Raw genomic sequence first — 23,269 nt, 5'->3', positions numbered from 1 at the left:
TTTAGGTGGTGAGGTTACAAGGAGGAGAGATAGGAGAAATCTTTAGGAGGGTGTTCATTTACGGCCTGAATGTCGGGGAAGAGAGGGAAAAGGAAAAATCAAAGATGAATCTCAGAGGTTTTAACTTGAGTGTGACAGAGATGAGGCGTATGGGACAAGGAGCGGATTTTAGGGGGCGTATAGATTCAGGGGAAAGTATTGAATTTGAAGTCCCTGCGGGACCTTCAGGAGGTCATGTCTGACAGGCAAGTGGATGTACAGACAGCGGCCTGGGCTGGAGAGGAAGTCCTGGGAGTCGTTGCATAGGGGTGGAACCATCCAGAAATGTGTGACCAAGACGATGGGGGTACCCAGGCAGCACCAGTGTAGAAGGAAAGGATAGAGGAAGAGAGACCAGAGATTGCAGGATCGTAGCGAGGGAAGGGCACTGCCCTAGCAGGAGGAGGAGAGAGATGGTAAGAGGAAGGAACGGTCAAGAGTGGAAAGGCCAAATGAGCTTAAAACTGGAAAGTGGCTAGAACTAAGGAGGTCTTTACTGACTTCTAAGAAAAGTGGGTTCAGGGGAGGACTGAGGACAGAAACCAGACTGCAAAGGATGGATGAGAGGGAGACCAGGAAGTGGGGACAGCTAGAGGGGACCAGTTTCCAAGAAGGATGCTGGGTCAGTAAGAAGAGGAACAAGCTGGGAGGGGAGGCGGAGGGTTCAGACCAGAAGACAAAGACCAGAGTGGGGCTAAGCAGACGATGACCTGAGAGGGAGAGAGAAGTGGAAGAGACAATCTTGTGATACTCAATAGAATAAAGTTCTGGAAAAAACAGGAGATGACGGGGACTATAACCCAGGCAGAGAGATTAGCCTTACGTGGAGGAAGGCCACTTCTTCATGTAGAGACGAGTATTTTTTAACAAATTTTTTCAATGTTTATTTATTTTTGAGAGAGAGACAGATAAAGGGTGAGCGGGGGAGGGGCAGAGAGAGAGGGAGACACAGAATCTGAAGCAGGCTCCAGGCTCTGGGCTGTCAGCCCAGAGCCTGATGTGGGGCTCGAACCCGTGGACCATGAGATCATGCCCTGAGCTGCAGTCGGACGCTTAACTGGCTGAGTGAGCCACCCAGGTGCCCCTAGAGATAAGTATTAAGGTGGGGATATGGGTGCTTTTGGGGGTGGCTGGGTGGGTGTATTGAGGAAGCTCCTGACTGATGGTTTCTAGTTTTTCTTGAAGTAAGTGATAAGATTGTCCATTGAGAACGGGGAAGGGGGAGGAAAGAAGAGGCTGGTGAGGGCATTGAGGTTGATGGGGAAGCTTTAGAACACTCTGCAAATGGCAACTGGCCGGGGCCCCTGAAGAAGATTCTAGGTGGCACTTAGGGACCAGCTAAGCGTGGGGACTGTGGGTTTGCAGTGACATCGGTCCTCCCAGTTTCACAGTTCTCTGTCAGCCCAAAGCCAGGGGTGGAGACAGCCTGTGACTGCATCGTTCTGGGCCAGGAGCTGGCAAGGGGAGTAGCAGAACGACAGGGGAAAGACGTTGAGATTGCGGGATTGTGTCCACCTCTGTGACCCTGGGATTGTCCATGATGTCCAGGACGCGTGGAGATGGTCGTCTGAGGGAATGATGTGAGAGGAGAAGAGGAATCGGGGCCAGAAGGTGTCCGGGTGGCTGAAGAGGAAGTGTAAGGGCGTGAGTTTCCCCGCACACTTAAAGTTCACACTGGCTGGCTTTCCTCTTCCTGGGCTTCCTCTCCCACTGCCTCCCGGCACCAAAGCCCACGACACAGGGCATCTCTGTGTGCGCACAACGGTTCGAGGGTCCTGGGGGCACCAGAACGGTGACTTTGTTTCTTGTCTCCTCATCAGACGGGTGAGTCCACTGGGAAATCCCGTCCTGTAGCAGGTGTCCAAACTTAGAGAAACATTAGTGGAGCCCAGTGAAAAAAGAAAGCATGTGTCCACACGAAGACTTAGGCATAGGTGTCCCTGGCAGCTTTGTTTGTAATGGCCCAACCTGAAAACAACCTGAATGTTCATCACCAGGTAAGTAGATGGACACCGTGGTATATTCTGTGATGGAATACTACTCGGTAATGAAGCGGAATCAACTATGAACACATGTTACCACGGAGAGGGAAGGGAGAGAGAGAGAGAGAAAAGAAAGGGAGAGAAGGAGGAAGAAAATAAGAAAGAAGTCAAAGAAGTCTAGCTTGCATGATTCCTTTATATACAATTCTAGAAACTCTAGAAAATGCAAACTAATCTATAGTAACAGGAAGCAGATTAGTTGTTGTTGGGGGGGCGGTGCAGGTGGAAAGAGCTGACAGCGTGGGAGAGAGGAATTATGAGGGGGCACAAAGGAAAATCGGGGGGTTCACATCTCGATTTTGGTGATAGTTTCACAGGTATATATACATGTCAACACTTTACACGGTACGCTTTAAATATGTGCAGCATTGTACATTGTATATCTTACTTCAATAAAACTTCTTAATGAGATTTGTTATATTAATTAAAGTATTAAGGATACTTTAACATCAGCGAGTAGAGTCCTGTCCTGGACCCCAAGACAGGCCCCACCCCAAAGCCTGGGTGATGCAGGTGATACAGACTCCTCTCCTCCACGTGCCTGGGTTGGCCCAGAAAGTCAGGTGCCTCGTGTGGGTCACATCTGGCTCTGGAAAAATTAATATCATTTGGTTGGTGGGGGTGGAGAAATGTTGATGGGTTCATCTGCCTCCCAGTCTAGACCCAGCGGCTCTGTGGTCTTGGGGAGCCCAACTTGCCGGGAGTGAGCTGTTAGAATCCTGGCTTCATCACTTATCGATCATAGGATTTGGGGCAAGTCCCTTAACCTCTCTGAACCTCAGGTTCATCATCTGTAAAATTCCTCATGTGAAGGACTGTTGTGAACGAAAATATTTAACATTGAGACACCCAAGGACTAGGGGTTCACCTAGCCTCCTCCTCTCGTATCCCTTGAGAAGCTGCCAGTTAAGTACCTTCGCCGTTCTCCCCAGAGGCTTCACCTGTCACCCCAAATGTCACCTCCTTAGCGCACCCTTCGTGCCGTTCCCCTTCCTTAATTTCGTCCCGGATAGCACTTCCTCCTCTGTGGTGGGATAATGCTCTCTATGCGTAGCTATAATAGGGATAGGGTATACTTCCTATTATATTACATTGCAACCATCTTTTTACATGTCTGTTTCCCCCATGGGTGATAAATTCTTTGAGGTCAGGGTCAGATGTTATTTATGTCTGAATCCTCAGCATCTGCTCGGTAAATGCTTTGTGCATGTGAATGAATGAATGGCTGTGTGGATTCATCTATCTCACGTGCCTGGGATCAGACCGTCAGTGTTGGTGTGAATTGGGAGAGGGATGTCCTACTCCGGGAAGCCTCTATTGTATCTGAGACTTTTTTTTTTTTTTTATGGGTTTTTGTGGTTTTTTTGAGACAGAGAGAAACAGAGCACGAGCGGGGGAGGGGCAGAGAGAGAGGGAGACACAGAATCCGAAGCAGGCTCTGGGCTCTGAGCTGTCAGCACGGAGCCCGAAGTGGGGGCTCCAACCCAACAACCGTGAGATCGTGGCCTGAGCCAAAGTCGGACGCTTAACCGACTGAGCTACCCAGGCGCCCCAGTATCTGACACTTTCTTATTGGTTTTGTTTTTTGGTTTTTTTTTTTGTAGCGATGAGGAAAAGTCAACCAGCTGGGTGCACCCTGGTACGGAATCACCGATCCAGAGTGGACACTCCTCCAGCCCAGGTAAGGAGCTTGGCTGTCCCCGCCTTTGCAATTGAGGAGGAAGCGATGGCTTGAGGCAGCATAACTGCCCTGACTTGGCTTCTGACTTTTTCTTTTCTGCACGGATGGATTCAGCTTAGCATTTGGACCACCTGGGGAGGGTGCAGGAGCGTTGATGCTCACCTTGAGGTCTTTCTGAGTTTCCAGCTCTGTAGTTAGTATATGGGACCGATCTTTGAGGACACAGATTTGACCCCTCTGTCATCCCCCTGCCCAGTCAGAAACTCGTCTCCATCTTCAGAGCTCCTGAGCTAGGCGTAATCCCAGCTCCTGGTGCTGTACCATAGAACCGTGTGCCATGATGGAAATGTTCTCTCTCTGAGCTGCCCAGCAGAGTCACCGTTAACCACAAATAGCTACTGAGCGATTGCAATGTGATTAGTGTGGCTGAGGAAGTGAACTGTTAACGTTTGAATTCATTCAAATTTAAGTTGCTCCACATGGCTAGTAGGAATGCCTTCACACTGGGGTGGGGGTGGGGGGACATGAGAGAAAAGGGCGCGGGGCCCACACTGACTGCTTACTGTAGGGCAGACTCCAGTGCTAGCCCAGGCCAGTGGGAAGGTGAGGACACGTACAGGCGGAATTTCAGTCTAAACGGGGGAGGCAGAGACACCAAGAATGAGAAGGGCCGGGGTACTTCGAGTGGACAGGCAGTGTTCCTCTTCAGAATGCTGCCACAGACCCACCCTCGCTGGCCTTCTGGCCCTTCCGCTGACTGCACACCACGTGGTTCTAGGAGTCTGGGTCGCTCACGGGACACAGCCAGCACTGCGGGACACATTGGGTTAAGTAAGGTGTTGGCCTGCCCAGAGCCTACTTTCTTTTAGATTCTGGGCTAGGATCATTGTGTTGTCAGGGCTGGAAGGGACTTCAGGGACCCTGGAACCCAACGCCTTCTTTCAAGGGTGGGAAGATCGAAGAACAGAGGGGAAGTACCTGGCTCGAGGCCGTTCAGCTGCGCAAAGCCGTGCCAAGGTGAAATGCCTAAGTTCTAGAGGCAGAGAGGCCTGGGCTCCAATCTTGACTCTACTTTCTCTCAGGGTGGTCTTGAGCAAGTGGCTTAAATCTTCCGGGACTTGGCTCTTCTTCATTGGCAAAATAGGGATAGGACCGCGAACCTCCGAAGATGATAGCAAAGGCTACCCGGGAGAATCACCATCAATGAAGGTGACCGCTATCGCTGTGGTCACTGTTGTTACTTCTGACATGAAGTAAGGCCTCTTATCCCAAGATCGGGCTGTGTCCCTCTCCTGGGTTGCTGTTTTTGCTGCTCTCCGTGTTTAAAATTTGATTCCGTGTACCTCGCTATGGCCCTAGGTAGGACCAGAAGATGGATAAAAGCCTGTGAGCCAATTACTTCATTTTGGGCTGCAGCCAACTGGTTGTCCGAGGCTGGGAAGGGGTTAAGATGCCCCTGAAGCTTGCTGGGAGGGCAGCTGCCTCAGCGGGCACTCCGCCTGGACAGGAATATAAGCACTTCTTGGTGTTGCCTGGGCAGAGAGGGCAGTGTGGAGGGAAGTTGCTGGAAAAGGCAGGGGACAAAATCCACGCTGGCCTCTTTCCCAGGCACATCACAGTGGCAGGATTATTTATGATTCTGACCCAATGGGGATCCCTCTACTTGGGGAGACTGCCAACCCACGCCCTTCTGAATGGGAACGTCCTCCCACAGGGACAGAGGGGAACAAGTAGCATTTATGGAGCAGCACAGAGGAAAGAATGTCAGCTTTGGAGGCAGTCGAGACCAGACTCACATCCCAGACCAGACACTTCCTGTGTGACCTTAAGCAAGTTGATTAACCTCTCTGGGCCTCAGTTTCCTCGTCTATAAAAATGTTCAAGCCAATGCCTATTATATACTACTTTTGTGCAAATTAAATATGCTAACAGTGGTAAAATGTGTAGCTGAGAGGAAGGAAGCACTAAGTGGTAGCTGGTGTTATTATTTCTATGGACCAAGCCCTGGGAGGGGAGCTGGGTTCACTGGCTTCCCTGATACTTTGAAGCAGCAGCATCACCACCAACACTAACCATGGAAATCTAGACCCTTGAGAAATAGAGGTGAATAAAATGAATTATACAGACTGGGCCCGCCACTCTATAGAACCCAGGTTCTGCTCTCCAGCAGCTTGTGCCCTGAGGCAGCTGATAATATGGCGGGAGAGATTCAGACCAAGACTGAATGGCTATGTTTTGTAAAACTTCATACACAAGGCAGGTGTTTGGCCTGACCAGACAGGTGGCAGTGATCATCTATCAAGAGCATCCACACATGTTTTACAATAGGTCAGCCACAGGGCTCTTGCACGCCCAAAAGGAATGATCTCCACCAGTGCCCTGCCTGTCTCCACCTTGGACAGTGGTTTCCCTTGAGTTTCTCAGAAGACCCTTCCTCTGCCTTGGGGTGGAGGAATCCTGTTTGTCAGGGAGGCAGGATGCTCTTTTGGGGGGTTGGGTAGGATGAAACAGTACCTAATAGAACGCTCTTAAGAGATAGAGTGCTAATAGAGCCCCACTCTTAGGGGCTGCAGCCACCTGCAGGGAGTGCCTGGGCACCTCCAAGCCACGGTCACCTTCTGTATCTATTCAGGTTTTGCTTACTCTGTAAGCCTGTGATTCTCTGCTCTGAGCATTTCCATGGATATTTTTTTTTCAGAGGTGCTATTAAAAAAATTTGTTCTAGATTAACCAGACAGAAAATCAACAGAGAAGAATTAATGACCTTAAATGGCCTTAAATGACATATTAGATCAAATGAATTTAATGGTTACAGACATAACGTTCCACCCCAGACCAGAAGATACGTTCTTCTCAAGGACACATGGAACATTTTCCAAAGTAGATCACATTTTAAGACATGAAACAAGTATCAGTAAATTTAAGAATGAAATCATATCAAGCATCTTTTCAAACCACAATGGTATGAAACTAAAAGTCAATTACAAGAACACTGGAAAAATCACAAATATGTGGATGCTATATGCTACCGACCAACCAATGGGTCAACAAAGAAATCAAAGGAGGAATGAAAAAATACCTTGAGACAAATGAAAACAGAAATACAACATACCAAAATCTCTGGGATGCAGCAAAAACAGCTCCACGAGGAATGTTCATAGCAATATGGGTCTACCTCAGGAAACAAGAAAATCTCAAATAACCGCACCAACTTTACACCTATATAGGAACTAGAAAAAGAACAAGAAGTGAAGCCCACAGTTAGTAGAAGGAAGGAAATAACAAATCTCTGGGTGGAGATAAATGAAATGGAGACTGGAAAAGACAATAAAAAAGATGAACTAAGAGCTGGCTCTTCGAAAAGATAAAATTGACATGCTTTTAGCTTGACTCACCAAGAAAAGGAGAGAGAGGGCTCAAGTAAATAAAATCAGAAGTGAAGGAGAAGTTACAACTGACACCACAGAAATACAAAGGATCATAAGACACTACTATGAACAATTATATGCTAGTAAATTACCCAACCTAGAAGAAATGGATACATTTCTAGAAACATGCCATCTTCTTTCTCAAGCTGAACCATGAAGAAATAGTAAGTGTGAATAGACCAATTACTGGTAAGGAAATGGAATCACTAATAAAAAACCTCCCAAGAAACAAAAGCCCAGGACCAAATGGCTTCATGGGTAAATTCTACCAAACATTCAAAGAAGATTTAATACCTATCTTTCTCGATCTTTTCTAAAAATTGAAGAGGAAGGAATGCTTCCAAACTCATTTTATGAGGCCAGCATTACCCTCATACCAAAACCTGACCAGGACACCAGGCAAAAAGAAAATTATGGGCCAATATTCTTGATGAACATAATTGCAAAAATTCTCAACAAAATATTAGCAAACCGCCTTCGACAACACATTAATAGGATCATTTACCATGATTGAATGGTATTTATTTCAGGGATGCCCAGAAATAAACCTATGCATATATGGTCAATTAATTTATGACAAATGAGGCAAGAATATGGAATGGAGAAAGGACAGTCTCTCTAAAAAATTTTTTGAAGTTTATTTATTTTGAGAGAGAGAGCAACTGGGGGGGAGTGCAGAGAGAGAGGGAGAGAGAGAAAATCCCAAGCAGGCTCTGCACTGCCACTGCAGAGCCCGATGCAGGGCTCGAACTCATGAGCCATGAAATCATGACCTGAGCAGAAGTCAAGAGTTGGATGCTTAACTGACTGAGCCACCCAGGTGCCCCAGGACAGTCTCTTTAAATGGTGTTGGGAAAACGGGACAGCTATATGCAAAAGAATGAAACTAGACCACTATTTTACATATACACAAAAAATGAACTCAAAATGGATTAAAGATTGGAATGTAAGACTTGAAGCCATAAAACTCCTAGAAGACAATAAATTCCTTGACCCTAGTCTTGGTGATGACTTTCTGGAGCTGACTCTAAAGGCAAGGGCAACAAAAGCAAAAATAAACAAATGGTACCGCATCACACTCAAAAGCTTCTGCACAGCCAAGGGAACCATCCACAGAATGAAAAGGCGACATACAGAATGGGAGAACATATTTGCACGTCATGTATCTGATAAGGGGTTAATATCCAAAATACATAAAGAACTCGTATCACTCAATAGCAAAAACAAAACCAAACCAAAAAACCCACACAACACACAGAACACATAACCCAAGACAAAAAACATTCTGATCAAAAAGGGGGCAGAGGACCTGAATAGACATCCTTCCAAAGAAGACATATAGATGGGCAATAGACACACAAAAAGATGCTTAACATCACTTATCCTCAGGGAAGGGCAGTCAAAACCATAACAAGATATTACAGCACAGCTGTCAGAATGGCTCTAATCAAAAAGACTAGATGCCACAAGCATTGGCGAGGATACAAGAGAAAAGGGAACCCTCATGCACCGTTGGTGGGAATGCAGACTGCTACAGCCACTCTGGAAAACAATATTGTCGATGAATGGGTAAAGATGTGGTATATATCTGATAGAATACTACTCAGCCATAAACAAGAATGAAATCCTGCCACTTGTGACAGCAAGGATGGACCCGGAGAGGGGTGTGCGACGTGAAATGAGAAAGACAAATACCGTATGATTTCCCTTTTACGTGGAATCTAAACAGTAAGACAGAAGAACAGGCTAAATACAACTCGTTGATAATAGAACCGTGGTTGCTGGAGGGGAGGGGAGCTGGTGGGGGGCTGAATGGGTGGAGGAGGTCAAGAGGTACAAACTTCCAGTTAGAAAATAAGGAAATATATAACGTACAGCACAGTGACTATAGTCAGTAAAAGTTGCCAAGGGTAAATCCTAAAAGTTCTCATCGCAAGAAAAAGTCCTCAGTATCTTGTCCAGAAGCAGCAGAAGCTGGTGGTAATGATACTGGCCTGGGGTTCGGAGGCTTGAGTCCTGTTCTGATCTTGGGTGCTAATCACCTGTGAGGCCTGGGGCAAGGGATCCGCCCTTGGATCTTGCTTGTGCTTCTGGGTCGGGAGAGGGCTGTGGGACCGCCCTTCCAGGGGAACCACCTGTGCGTTCACCGCTGGGTCCCTGGGGCTGGCGCAGGGCCTGGCCCAGAGTAGCTGCTCAGGAAAAGCTTGTCGAATGAACGAGCAAACCCTGTAAGGTAGCGATCCATTCGGTCACTTAACTGCCATCCCTCTTCTTCTTTGCTAGAAACAGACCGATGGGGATGACGGACCAAAAAGGGTGAGAGATAGGTGGGTTTGAGCACTTTTGGCTGGTCTGTGAATTTTCCTGGTTCTCCGGGCCCCATCCCTCCTGAGCGCAGACCCGGTGTACCGGGCTGAGAAGAAAGAGAGGGTCATGTTGTGAATTTGCTTCCTCACAGGGTTGCCCAAAGGCTGGGAGGTGGATTCTACCCAGGAGGGAGCTGTGTACTTCATCAAGTGAGTAAGATGGGAGTTTCTTTCTGGTGTGGCTGTTGGGCCTGCTGTTTTGGTCACTGATGCCTCCCTGGGTGGGGGGTGGGGGGAGGTTGTTAAAGGGGCTGCTCTTGCACTGAAGGCCTTGCTGGGGTCTGTGAGTGGCCAGGAGGCCTCCAGCCTGGCAGAGAAAGCTAGGTGGTGTGTGTGTGTGTGTGTGTGTGTGTGTGTGTGTGTGTGTGTGTGTGTGTTTATGCACGTGCGCATATGGGGTATGTGTGTTTCTGTTGGCCTGGGAGGGCCAGTGTCAATCATGGGGAGTCTTCCCAGTTTGGATGGGTGGGTGGAGTGCTGGGGGGAGCAGGGATGGCTCAACAAAGTAAAGGAAAGCGGGCGGCTGCTTTAGACACCCCGGTGGGACAAAAGTCTCCGAGGAAGGAGACGGAGCGGGAGGAAGCCCGAAAGAGACAGGGAGTGGAGCAGGAGGAGGGAAGGTGTGAGTGAGGTGCGCGGACAGGCAGGTTGGGCCGTGGCAAGGCCCACTCCGTCTCTCTTGCTCTCCTAGACGGGGCATCTGTGACCCTGGAGGTGGCAGGGTACGTGCGGTGCTGTTTTTCCCTGGGGTTTGGTCACGCTCCGCCGTGGGCCGGGCTAGCTGGTGCTCTCGGCAGCCGGCAGGACACCTGGGGAAGGCGCCCCGGATGTAACCTTGGAAGCAGAAGAGAACTCTTTGGGCTGGGGTGGTCCCCGTCTATCCGATTGGTTTCATTTCCCGCTGCCTTGGCCTGGGTCTCTCCATCTCCCAGGCAGGCTGGGTCCTGGCATTGTTCCCACGGGCGAGGCTTGGCATGCTCAGGCCTGTGCCTGGCCTGGCCTCGGAGTCTACAGGGCTGGTAGAGAGTGGCTGAGCAGACGGTTGGGGCGTGGGCACCGCCAGAGGCATCCCCTGCCCGGCCGGGGGAGGGAGGGCCCCCCTCATCTCCTCCCTCTCCTGTTCTCCTTCCAAATCTTCATTCATCTCTCATGAGCGCCCACCCTCCCTCCAGACCAGCCAGCCTTTACATCAGCTTGGCTGTTAACCATCTTCTTGAAACAAAAACAAAACAAAATGGACAAGTTATCTGCTTCGGAGACTGTTCAGCTAGGACGTGGCTTCTACAGCCTGAGCGTTCCCTGAAATTGAGCCCAAACCCCTGCTTCGGTTAAGAATCCTAACCATCTTCTGGGCTCCTGGGTGGCTCAGTCGGTTCAGCGTCCGACTTCGGCTCAGGTCACGATATCACGGTTTGTGAGTTCGAGCCCCGCATCCGGCTCTGTGCTGACAGCCCAGAGCCTGGAGCCTGTTTCAGATTCTGTGTCTCCCTCTCTCTCTGCCCCTCCTCCCCCATTCATGTTCTGTCTCTCTCTCTCTCTGTCAAAAATAAACATTAAAAAAAAATTAATTATAAAAAAAATCCTAACCATCTTCATACTCCTTAGGTGGATCTGGTGCTTGAGACCATCTACTAAGTACTTCCACCTGTATTACCTCATCTCGACCACCCCTGAACACTTACCACCTGCCGTGGCCTGGCCCTGACCCTTTCTTGGCCTGGCCCTGACCCTTTCTGACCTCATCTCCCATAACAGGCCAGCTACGGTGATTTTTATCTTTCTTTTCCTCCGGTGTGCCAAATTCATGCTTACCTCAGGACCTTTGCATCTGCTGTCCCTTCTGCCTGGGAGCACTTTCCTCCTGTTTTTGTGCATCTGGCCCCTATGTATCATTTAGCTCGAATGTTATCTTCTCGGAGGGACTGTTCCTCACTACCTGCTCTGCTCTTCCTTAGACCCTCTCTCTCTCTTAAGTAAACTTTATGCCCAACGTGGGACTCAAACTCACAACTCTGAGCTCAAGGGTCTCATGCTGTGTAGACTGAGCCAGCCAGGCACCCTCAGACCCTCTTACTTTTCTTTATACTACCCGCCACTACTTGGAAGTTTGTCGTTTCTATATTTCTATATTGACTTAGTCATCGGTGGTGTTCCCTGTTGCCTTGTCAGCCCTGAGAACAGATTCTGGCTATCTCATGCTCCACTGTGTCCTAGAACCTTGCCGGAGTGTGAGAGGAATCTGGGATATTTGCTGGAATAAATGAATGGAAATGTTGGGAGGTAAACCACACAGGCGTCACTGACGCCTCCGGCTACCAGCCCGGAGCATCACGAGCTCCTCACCTTTTCTTCGCCAACACCAGTTCCGTCTTTCTCAGAAAGTGCCACCAGAGGGGCACCTGGGTGGCTCAGTTGCTTAAGTGACCGACTGACTCTTGATTTCGGCTCAGGTCCTGATCTCACGGTCCGTGAGTTCGAGCCCTGTGTGGGGCTCTGGACTGACAGTGTGGAGCCTGCTTGGGATTCCCTCTCTCTAAAAATAAATAAACTTAAAAAGATAAAAATAAAGAAGCGACACCAGAGGAGATCCCTCCAAGACAGCCTCAAGCCCCACTGCCTGGCAATTCTCCTCCTAAATCTCTTTCATGGTCACAGCCTGACTTCATGCCCACATGGGCTCTCACCTGGATCATTCTAGCAGGTTCCCGACTGGTGTTCCTGCCTCCAGGCCATACTGCCGCACAAATGCTTCTTTGCTGAGTGCAGCTTTGGTCACATCATTCTGCTTTAAAAACCGTTCATGCTTGGGAGCCTGGGTGGCTCGGTCGGTTAAGCGTCCGACTTTGGCCCAGGTCTTGATCTCATGGTTCGTGAGTTGGAGCCCCGCGCTGAGCTGTCTGCTGTCCGCACAGAGTCCATTTCGGATCCCCAGTGCCCGCCTCCCCCTGCCCCTTGTCACTCCAAGAAAAAAAAAAAAAAGAACAAAACAAAACAAAAAAACCTTTCATGCTTCTGTCAGTTACAAGATAAAATCGAAATTCCTTACTCAGGTACTTCAAAGGGCTTCATAATCTGGTTTCCTACCTTCCTGCTCTGACTTCACCTCCCATACTCCCCAGTTTGCCAGACCAGATCATTTGTGGTTCCCTCAACACATACCTCTTTTCCATGCCTCCCAGCCTTTGCAAGTGCTAATCTCTCCTCTCACAGGGCTTGTGTCCACCTGTGAATACTTGCCTTTCTTTGAAAACTCGGCCCATGACATCACTCCTTTAGGGAAGCCCACCGGTGTTGTAACTGTTTACATGTGTGTTATTTTCCCTAGATTGGTGGTTCACTAACTTGAGTGTGCGTCGAAATCACCCGGAGGGCTTGTTAAAACAGATTGGCCCTAGCCCTAGAGTTTCTGATTCAGAAGGTCTGAGAATTTGCCCTTCTGACAGGTTTCCCAGGTGATGGTGATGCTGCTGGTCCGGGGACCACACTTTGAGAACCACAGGGCTAGACTGAAAGCCGGTCGAAGGCAGGGCACACATAGGGTGGCCATAAAGTCTGGAAACACAGTATCATTTCATCATGCGTCGCAATGAACTGGCAACAAGCTGTTAAGCGTTCGCGTCTGTTCCCAGACTTGGTGGTCACCCCATGCGTCAGGAGCAGCAGTGGCCTCTCTGAGAGCTGAGCTTTACTACGCGATCTCATTCAGTCCTCACGATAGCATTGGGAGGGAGGCGCTAACAACCCTAACTGTTTCAGCACGGAAGGAGGCTATAGAGACTTAAAACTGAGCTTTAACGCTGAGCAAAAAAAACCCTTCAGTGTCATGAAGCTTGTGGAAAGCAAAGCTGGGATTCAGCCCCACGTCTGCTTGATTTCACAGGCTGTGTGCCTAGCGTAACGCCACAGAGATGCCACAGCTGTCTCTGGAATCCTTGGTGCCGGGCTCAGGCAAGGGAGGTGCTCAGGAAACCCCGACTGCGTGAGTGAGTGAGTGAGTGAGTGAATGAGTGAATGACTCTGGCCCTCTCATTTTCATGGTTCCCTGCATGATCAAATCCCTACCGAGGTTTGGGACCTTTGGTTGGTGGGCGAGTTGGAGACCCTGAGGACTCCAGACATGGGTCCCAAGGCATAATAATGAAAGTCAGATATACAGACAACTCGGGAAGCTATTTTCTTTTTCCTTCTAGCGTGGAGGGGTCAAATTTCAATGAGCAAACATTGACATTTGCCCAGGACCGGACGAATATAATTATGTGTCAGTAAGCCTTTCCCTTCATGGTGTCTGGGAGGTGACTCTCGTGGTGTCCACAACTGATGTCATTGCTCAAGTGTGCCTGCGGTTTTGAGGGTGTCACAGGAAGGGTGGTTCAGAGAGAAGAGCAAAGGCCAAGTGTTAAAATGTGGGTAAAACCCCCAGCAATACCCCCAGTGTGCGTGTATCACGTGAATCCAGAAGAGGGCGCCAAAGCACACGTGATCAGCCCGGCCAAGGCCTTGCAGCGTTTGCTCAGTGGTGACCCACAGATTCACTCCAGAACCATCTCGACCGTCCTCCGCCACAGGTCAACCACTCTGGATCTGGTAGACTCCTTTCAAACGCTTAGAGATCTGGGTGTGTTACACCCATTCCTGATTTTCTCTGGCCCTTGACTCCTCCCCCGCTTCCTGCTAAGGCAGCCAGCTGTGGAGCTTGCCAATTCCGTCTCCCAGAGTGCCTCTCCTTTTCCCCAAAGTTGGCAGGGAGGGAGGCACGGCAGTGATGCTTTCTGCAGAGCCCGATGACCTTTGTTCCCAATCTGGGCCCCTTCTGTCCCGCACCCCCTGACACCGGTGCCCCCGTGGGCCCCGCACCTCCTCCGTCCCAGGGAGCCTCACCCAGCGGCTGTCACTTCTTCCATGTCTAAGGAGGCGCCAGAATGGGCGGTCACGCCAGCAGTGCCTTCTGCTCTTCCATGGGCTGCTCAGTGCTGCGCCAGGGGCTGTGGAAGGCAGGATCCAGAAGCCCGGGGCTCTGGCCCCAGGTGCTCATGGGAGTCATCACATAGACCCCAACCCGTGAGGCCCCGGAGGAGGCGGCACCCCGGAAGTTGGGCTTTGTTGTCTCCAGAACCCAGACAGGACAAGGAGAGGAGTCACAGGGGGAACAAACCTCATACTTAGTGAACTGACTAGCTCTGCTCTCGGCAGTGGGGGGGGGGGGGGGGCACAAAATATCCCAGAACAGTAAAATGAGACAGATGAGAACAGGTACTGAATGCAATGGGGAGGGGGGGGGGCTCAGGGAAGAGAAACCCCATTTGCAGATGAAAAAACAGATTCAGCAGCCAAGGAACTTGTTCCAAGTCACTCAGTTGGTTAAGGGGAGGAACTGGAATTGGAACTCAGTAGGTCCTCAAAAGTAGCTCACCACAGGGGGCTCCCTTTTCTTCCCCCCATTTGGTACTTCCGGCAGAGAGAGAGGCCCGTGTGGACGCGGCTGGGGTGAAGAATGGGTAAGACATATCCGAGGGGCAACAAGTCCGTCAATTTCATGGCCACTGAGACTGTGATGACCTTCAAAAGGCCAGGAGGACCGTGTGCTTGTGCTGAGCGACTCATAGTGGCCCAGAGTTCTGGACCTGCCCCCCCTGAGCCTGGGGGCCTGGATTCTAAGGGCGCTTTCTTCAGGATCCTTCCTCCTCATGCCTCCTCCTCACGCCCTCCCCACCTGAGTGTCACAGGAGTCTTGCTTCTCCACTGCTGGGCTCAGGGAGAGAGTGTAGACTTGGTAAAGGGAGTTTATTTTCTTGGCTCCTCTGCGTGTCCTTGCTGGAACTCTGAGACCCTCCTCGTGCCAGGTGTCCCTCACCCCACTCCTCAAAGGTGCTGCCCCCACAGAAGTCCTCCCTTTGGTTTCTCATGCCCCGGGGGCCTCCCAGATCGCCCGGAGACTTCGGCAGAGCCAGCTCAGACCTCTCGCAGGATCTGTCTGCAGCCTTTGCCCTCTGTCTGCCAGAGAGGAAACCCTCCCAGCAGGCCCTTCTGTCCGTCTCCTGCCTTTTCCAGTTGCCCAAGGATTGTGTGGGATTGGGGCTGGGGTCCTAATCCCCTTCCTCGCCCTGCCTGTCTCCCTCCCAGATGCTGCAGTCTCTGGCCCCAACCCTGCTTTGCTCCATTGACTGTTCAAGGCCAGAGATGCCCCCCAGAGCCCCTCGTCTTTCTTTGGCTGGAAGCCGGCTCTCCCCCTGCCGGTCCTGGGCAGGCTTGCCAAATCCTGGACAGCCAGGGCAGGTGGGTTGGGCTTAATCAGTACTACCTGGCACCAGGCCTGCACCCAGGATTTCTCTGTCCCTTCAGCTGAGTGCCTTTCTCATCGCCGACGAACTCAGCATCTCAGCTGGGCTGGGAGAGAGGTGAGGGGTGACCTAGGGATCCTCCTCCCCACCACGGCTGCAGGCAGGTGCATACTGGTCTAACCTGAGGTTCTCAGCTCTGGCCTGGCCTACTCTGGGGTTGAAAGTAGTGCGCTCTCTCTCTCTCTCTCTCTCTCTCTCTCTCTCTCGGGTGTGATCAGATCCCTGTAACGATCCCCCTCCCCACTCACGTGGCTCTTCCTGGACCCTGGAAGGGAAGTCTGTGCTCCTGCCCCTTCCATAGCAGATTCTTTTTAAAGAGAAAGGCTTCAGTTGGGTAACTGATGCTTGTACTCCAATCACATTAAAAGAGACCCACAGAGAAGGACGAATCATTGTATTTGAGTGAAGAGAAGCTTAATTTTTGAAATCAAGTTGCTGTAATAATAAATACTCAAAAAAGATATAATAGGTGGGTGAGTCCTTGCAGATGCCCTCCATCTAGCTCCTGCTTCTTGAAGTAGTCTTTATTCAGAAGTGACCCCAGGGGCGCCTGGGTGGCTCAGTTGGTTGAGCATCCAGCTCTTGGTTTCGGCACGGGTCACGATCTCATGGATGTGGGTTGGAGCCCTGCGCCGGGCTCTGTGCTGACCGTGCAGAGCCTGCGTGGGATTCTTTCTCTCCCTTTCTCTCTGTCCCTCCCATGCTAGTGCTCTGTCGCTCAAAATAAATAAATGAACTTAAAAAACAAGAAAGCAGTGACCACCGTAGCTCATCCAGTTTGGTCTGTAGCTTCCGGGTCTCAGGAGCAGGAGGGACTGAGACCCAGTGAGCCTGCTGGACGTCCCGGCAGGCATATGCCATTTTCTTCCCATCTTTCTGGTCCCGGTTGTGAAATTCAGTGTTTCTATTGCACTTACGCACTGTCACAGAGAATCTGTTATTTTTTCCCCGCATCTCCAGAAATGTGAAGAAGAGAAGGAAAGTGAGGCAGGGAAAGAGAGAGAGAGATCGGGAGAGATCTCTCAATGGCATGGGCTTGTCTACAGCAGAAATGGGGCTGCAGTCCTATTGTCTGAAGCCCTCCCTTCTGTCTCTGAGCAAACACGGGTACCCCCTGGCTTGGCGGGCCTCCTTGCCCCAGGTCACTGGAGACCAATTTGGGCTGAGGACCCGGGAGGTCCTGGCGTCATGTAATGGGGTCCAACCAGTTCCAGACTTTATTTCTTTAAATTCCTTGTGGGGGGCGGGGGAAGGGGGCGTGAAGGCACCAGGACCCCTACCAAGCCCTCCTAACACCCAGAGGTGTGCCCGTCTCTTGGCTGGACAGCCACCGAGATGAAAGGCAACCACAGGCCGGTCTTGTGAGTCCCCACGATGCCAGACCCCTGGACACCTTCCGGTTCCCTGCACTCTAGTGGGAGAACAGCAAAATGCAGCTCACGCGAGGAAGGCCGCCCGGATCGCCTTTGGGGGGCAGCCCTTCCTGGTGGTGGAAGGCCAGGAAGGCTGTGCCCAAGGGCTCCGTCCTTTCCTGGGCTCCAGGAAGCACGGATGGTTAGCAGCTTGTCGCCGGTGTTGATGGAGTTAAACCTTTCCAGGGACTATTTACTCCTGATCCTAAGTGACAGCTTGGGGAGGGAGAGTCACGTGGCCCTGAAATCCCCGCGGGAGCCGATGGAGCATGCCCAGCTGCTTCTGCCTGGGAAAGATGCTGGATCCTGCAGTCACAACAGCATCCTCTCCCCGCGCCAGGGACCTGCCAGCCGGAGAGATGACTGATTAGACCGGATCAGATCCAGAGCCCCGCTCTTCAGACGGGGGCCCTGAGGGGCGGGGGAGGAGGACCCCAGCTGGCCGGAGCTGGGGGAGGGGTGCCTTGGGGCCCGGAGAATTCTAGCTTTTCAACGCGGGGCACACACCTCTGAAGCCGGTGAGTCTGTTCTGATGCATCATATAGATGAGGCGGGAGGAGGAAGGCTGTGCTCTGGTCAGGGCTGGCAGCCGCCCGCCGTGTGAGTCTGGGCTGCTGGCACTGTGGTGCCACTGCCTTCCCTGTCCCTCATTCTTGGCAGCCTCACTTGGGGATCATGGATGCTGCGGATGCTAATTATAACCCGCTCTGTGCCCCCACCCCCACCTCCAGGATCCCCAGTCTGGGCTGATGCTGTTTGCATTTCTTTCATTTGAATTGCATCTCTTGGGTGAGGCCAGCTTTGGTGCTGCCAGCTTCCTAGGGTCTAACTGCCCCCCTCCCCCCCCCCCCCCAGCCTGGCTAGAGCAAAGAGGCCAGCCCCACCTTGCCTCTAATCTTGCTAGAAGTGAGTTGAAGGCCAGCAGGAAGGAAAGGTGGAGGGGTGTCCAGGGGTCAGGCTCGGGTCAGCCCCAGGGACTCACCTCCCTCCGTGTGGAGAGGAACCAGGCCATGTGTATTTTAGGGGGCCCGGGGTGGGGGCCCAGAGCCGCTGAGGCCCTTGGATTCTTAGGGGCATCTGATCTCTGGGATCTCAGGTTTAGTGGAGAGCACCTGAGGAGCTGAGGCCTGGTACGTGAGCCCAAGGGGATGGGTTTGTAACGGTGGGGTCGGGCTGCAGCTAGCAGGGCCTCAGCCGTATTGTGTGAGCTTCTGCGCAAAGGAGCAAGGTGGGGAGCTGGCAGAGAGGGGTGGTGAGAGATCGGGTGGGGGTTGGGGGGGGGATTCGATAGGAAGGCAGAGGGAGAAGAGAGGCGAGAGAGATGCTCTTGGCGACTGCAGACAAGCCAGGGGAGGGAAGAGAGGGGGCCGGAGCCTGGGAAGGCTAGGGATGGGAGAACCAGGACAGAGGGAGCCAGCCCTAGGGCTCAGGGGTAGGGAGGGCTGCAGAAAGGGGGAGATGGGGGGAGGGATGGGGTCAGAGTCAGAGCCAGAGAGGGTGGAGGCCTTCTGAGCTTGGCAGGTCTTTCCCTATCCCAAGAGACCCCTCGCCCTCAATCTGGCAGTTTGGGTGGTCTCCTGGACGCCGGCTGGGGTGGGAGCCCTGTGGGCACGTCTCTGCTTGAGCTTGCTGTCCAGATGGCCTTGGGGGCATCGTAGGCACCCACCCTACAAATCCCCCAAATCCTGGCTTCCAGGCCCCTCTCGGGGAGCAGGGAGCTGGGGAGGATTTCTGTGGCCTCCCCCCTCAGGGAAGCTGCATTTCAGCTTGGACAGGAGATGAGCAGATCCTGGTGGTGGAGAGGAGGTGGGAGGGAGGTCCCAAAGAGACACTGCTCCTCTCTCTTACACAGCCTGCGTGGGGTCCTGGAAGGGCCGGATGGTGTCCTGAGGCTGGGAGCCATCTCTCGGTGGGGGTGACAGGAGGGGCCGGGCAGCCTGCCTGGCACCATCGCTGGGCTCCCTTATGGAAAACGGGCTCTCTATGTCCCCTCACAAGGGCGCAGAGAGCCGGGCTGCAGATATGAATTATTAAAAGTCCTTGGTTTTCCAATCAGTGGCGAGGTGATAAATGTGTTAGCTCTGGTGTGTAATTAATCCTGGCGGGCGGCTGCACAGGCTCGAGACAATGGGGGCTTTTTTTTTTTTTTTTTTTCCGCCCGGTTCAGCTTTTTTCCCATCTTCCCAGGAAGGTGACTGTGCAGGACGCATTACACAGATAATTACTTTTAACGCGTCTGCCTAGATTATTGAGTTGGATTCTTCCTGCTCGGTGTAAATGAAGTAATTACCGAGGAAGTCAGGGAGCTCGGCAGCCAGCTCTGGCTCCCAGGCTGACATCACGGCCTGCCCAGGCCCCGCCCGTGGCCTTGGCCTCAGGCGAGAGAGCTCCTGGGACCCAGGGCAGTGGACAGGAGAAGCTGAGCCCAGAGGGGGCCCAGCCCAGGGTGAGGAAGCTCCGTGTCAGCCGGTCCTGGTCAGCTGCGGTCTCTCTGTCTTCCTCCCTGGCTTGTCGTGGGGTTCCCCGAAGCCACTGGTACCTGGCAGGGACCCCATCCACATGGGCCCCCCAGAGGAGGGTCAGGAGGACGAGGACTGTCACTGGGCGTCAGGGAGAGCTTGCTGACCGGCAGGGGCCGGTGGCTGCGGGAACGGGTCCTGCTTGTCAGAGGTTTTGCCCCTTGGGTTGAGCTCTGGGCTGAGGTGGTCTGGAGGCCAGTGCACTAGTGGGATTGACTTTGGCAGGCCAGCCCCCGACCAATTAAAAACATATTGAGAGAGGAAGGAACACTTTGGTTAGGAAACATTTAGAATAAATGTGGAACAGAGACAAAGAGGACTTGAGGCCGGCTGAGTGGGACCCTTCCCTTGACAACTGTTCAGGTGGGTTCCTGCTTGGCACCCGCACCTCCAGAAGCCCCCCAGAGACTGTCTGGCCCAGCCTCCCTCCGCACCCAGACGAGCCCTCTGTACCCTTCCAGGTGGGAGCACCAGCCTCCAGCGACAGGGAGCTCATTACCTCACCAGGCAGCCTGTTCCGTGGTTAGAACATTCTATGTGGAATCAAAATCAGCCCACTTCTAAGGTCTGCCCTTTGGTTCTGATTCTTTGAAGCAGAACAAAGCAAGTCAAGCTCTGTTTCCTATGGTGATACCGAGGGTTTTCTTCACATGAAAATAGCATATAGTAATGTGTGGATGTAATGTATTTTATGTAACCAGTTTTGTGTTGGACGCTTATAAGGCGTTAGCCTTATTTTCCCTTTGCAAATAATACGATGTGAACATTTTTGTGCAGAAGGCTTTTTCTGCAGTTTGGATGATTTCCTTAGGATAAATCCCAAGACACAGAATTAATGTGATGAAGTATATACATTTATTTATTAAAAAAAATTTTTTTGATGTTTATTTATTTTTGACAGAGAGAGAGAGACAGGGCATGAGCGGGGGAGGGGCAGAGAGAGAGGGAGACACAGAATCCGAAGCAGGCCCCAGGCTCCGAGCTGTCATCACAGAGCCTGACGCGGGGCTCAAACTCACAGACCGCAAGATCATGACCTGAGCCGAAGTCGGACGCTCAACCGACTGAGCCACCCAGGTGCCCCAGTGTATACATTTAAAAAATTACTATTCTGAGTAGAAAAGTAATACATAGTCATTAAAAAATATAGAAACACATATAGAGAAAAGATTAAAATTACCCATAATTGTCATAATTACCCAGAGATTTGGTATATAATTTTACCATTTTGATATCTATATGTTTTTACGAATTCATGCACAGATGCATGACTATATTAGCAAGATATGCATGTATACATTAAGATTTTGGACCAAGAATATATATTTTTATCACTTACATAAGTGACTTCCTAGTGTTGCATTATATATCTATTCCATTTATTTGTTTAATTGACCCCCTTGTTAAACTAGGGGTTTCCAATTTTTTGCTTTTATATTTAAAAAAATTTTTTTAATGTTTATTTTTGAGAGAGAGAGAGAGAGAGAGAGAGAGAGCGTGCGAAAGAGCATCCGTGGGGGAGGGGCAGAGAGGGGGGACAGAGGATCCAAAGCAGGCTCTGTGCTAACAACAGCAAGCCCAGTGCAGGGCTCGAACTCACGAACTGTGAGATTATGACGTGAGCGGAAGTCAGTCGCTCAAGCGATTGAGCCACCCAGGCGCCCTCAGTTTTTTTGCTTTTATAAATAATGCTGCAATGAACATATAAATATCTTAATCTTTACATATATCAATGATTTTTTCCCCCTTAGGCTACCTTTCTAGAAATAGAATTGCTGTGTTTTTATTTATTTTATTTATTTTTTTTAAAGTTTCTGTTTTATTTTATTTTTTATTTTTTTAATGTTTATTTACTTATTTATTTATTTTTAACGTTTATTTATTTTTGAGACAGAGAGAGACAGAGCATGAACGGGGGAGGGGCAGAGAGAGAGGGAGACACAGAATCCGAAACAGGCTCCAGGCTCCAAGCCATCAGCCCAGAGCCCGACGCGGGGCTCGAACTCACGGACCGCGAGATCATGACCTGAGCTGAAGTCGGACGCTTAACCGACTGAGCCACCCAGGCGCCCCAATGTTTATTTATTTTTGAAGGAGAGAGAGACAGAGTGCAAGTGGGGGAAGGGCAGAGAGAGAGAGAAAGACCTAGAACCCGAAGCAGGTTCCAGGCTCTGGGCTGTCAGCACAGAGCCGGATGTGGGGCTTGAAGCCATGAGCCATGAGATCATGACCTGAGCCGAAGTCGGACGCTTAACCGACTGAGCCACGCAAGCGCCCTTAAAGTTTTTATTTTAATCACCCGGTGCTCATCGCGATCTGTGCCCTCCTTAATCCCCATCACCTATTTCACCCATTCCCTGGCCCACCCCCTCTCTGGCAACCATCAGTTTGTTCTTTGTAGCAAAGAGTCTGATTCTTGGTTTTTCTCTCTCTCTCTCTTTTTGCCTTTTGCTAGTTTGTTTTGTTTTTTAAATTCCACATATGAGTGAAATCATATGTTATTTGTCTTTCTCTGACTTATTTCGCTTAGCGTAATACCCTCTAGCTCCATCCATGTTGTTGCAAATGGCAAGACTTCATTCTTTTCTGTGGCTGAATTGTAATCCACTGTATGTATATCCCACATCTTCTTTATCCATTCATCTGTCGACGGACACTCGGCTTGCTTCCACATCTTGGCTATTGTAAATAATGCTGCTATAAACACAGGGGTGCATGTATCCCCCTGAATTAATGTTTTTGTGTTCTTTGGGTAAATACCCTGTGATGCGATTACTGGATCCTAGGGTAGTGCTGTTTTTAACTTTTTGGGGAAAACTCCGTACTGTTTTCCAGAGTGGCTGCACCAGTGTGCATTCCCACCAACAGGGAATTGCTGTTTTAAGACATTTTGACGTATTTTGCCAAATTCTTGGCTGGAAATTACTAATTTACGTTCCCTGCAGTTGTGTTTGAGAACGCATTTTGTTACGCGAGCGTCAGCATCGAATATTGAAACATTTTCATTGCTTTAATCCCTTGCTTCTTCATTGTTTTAACCCATTGGTTTGATTAGTGGTGAGATTTATTTTTTTTTTAATTTTTTTTTTAACGTTTATTTATTTTTGAGACAGAGAGAGACTGAGCATGAATGGGGGAGGGTCAGAGAGAGGGAGACACAGAGTCTGAAACAGGCTCCGGGCTCTGAGCTGTCAGCACAGAGCCCAGTGTGAGGCTCGAAGTCACAAACCGTGAGATCGTGACCTGAACCAAAAGTTGGACGCTGAACCAACTGAGCTACCCAGGCGCCCCAAAAAGAGGTGTATAAAGTATGAATACTCCATCTGTTGTCATTTGTTCGAGATTTTGGCTTTTCTTAAAAGGTAGTTTAGTGCAGTTGTCAAGATGGCAGTTATGGGGTGAAATTTGGGTTGAATCTGGACTCTGTCATTTACCAGCAATATG

The 23,269-nt window shown here is 50.6% G+C and overlaps 1 protein-coding gene across 15 annotated transcripts in view; it reads left to right on the top strand.

Annotated features, from left to right (window-relative positions):
- The window catches only part of PLEKHA6 (pleckstrin homology domain containing A6), a 143,818-nt gene that overhangs the window by 3,516 nt on the left and 117,033 nt on the right, over nucleotides 1-23,269 (top strand). For all 15 annotated transcript variants that reach the window (XM_060644197.3, XM_060644200.3, XM_060644199.3 and 12 more), the window contains exons 2-3: nucleotides 3,686-3,762; nucleotides 9,649-9,706. In XM_060644197.3, the coding sequence (XP_060500180.1) occupies nucleotides 3,686-3,762; nucleotides 9,649-9,706 (135 nt within the window). The remainder of the gene's footprint in view (nucleotides 1-3,685; nucleotides 3,763-9,648; nucleotides 9,707-23,269) is intronic.

The sequence above is a fragment of the Panthera onca genome, chromosome F1, assembly GCF_046562875.1.
Source record: "Panthera onca isolate mPanOnc1 chromosome F1, mPanOnc1 haplotype 2, whole genome shotgun sequence".
Classification (NCBI taxonomy): Eukaryota; Metazoa; Chordata; class Mammalia; order Carnivora; family Felidae; genus Panthera; species Panthera onca.
Note: the sequence above shows the minus strand (reverse complement) of the source record. Positions and strands in the feature narration are given on the sequence as shown.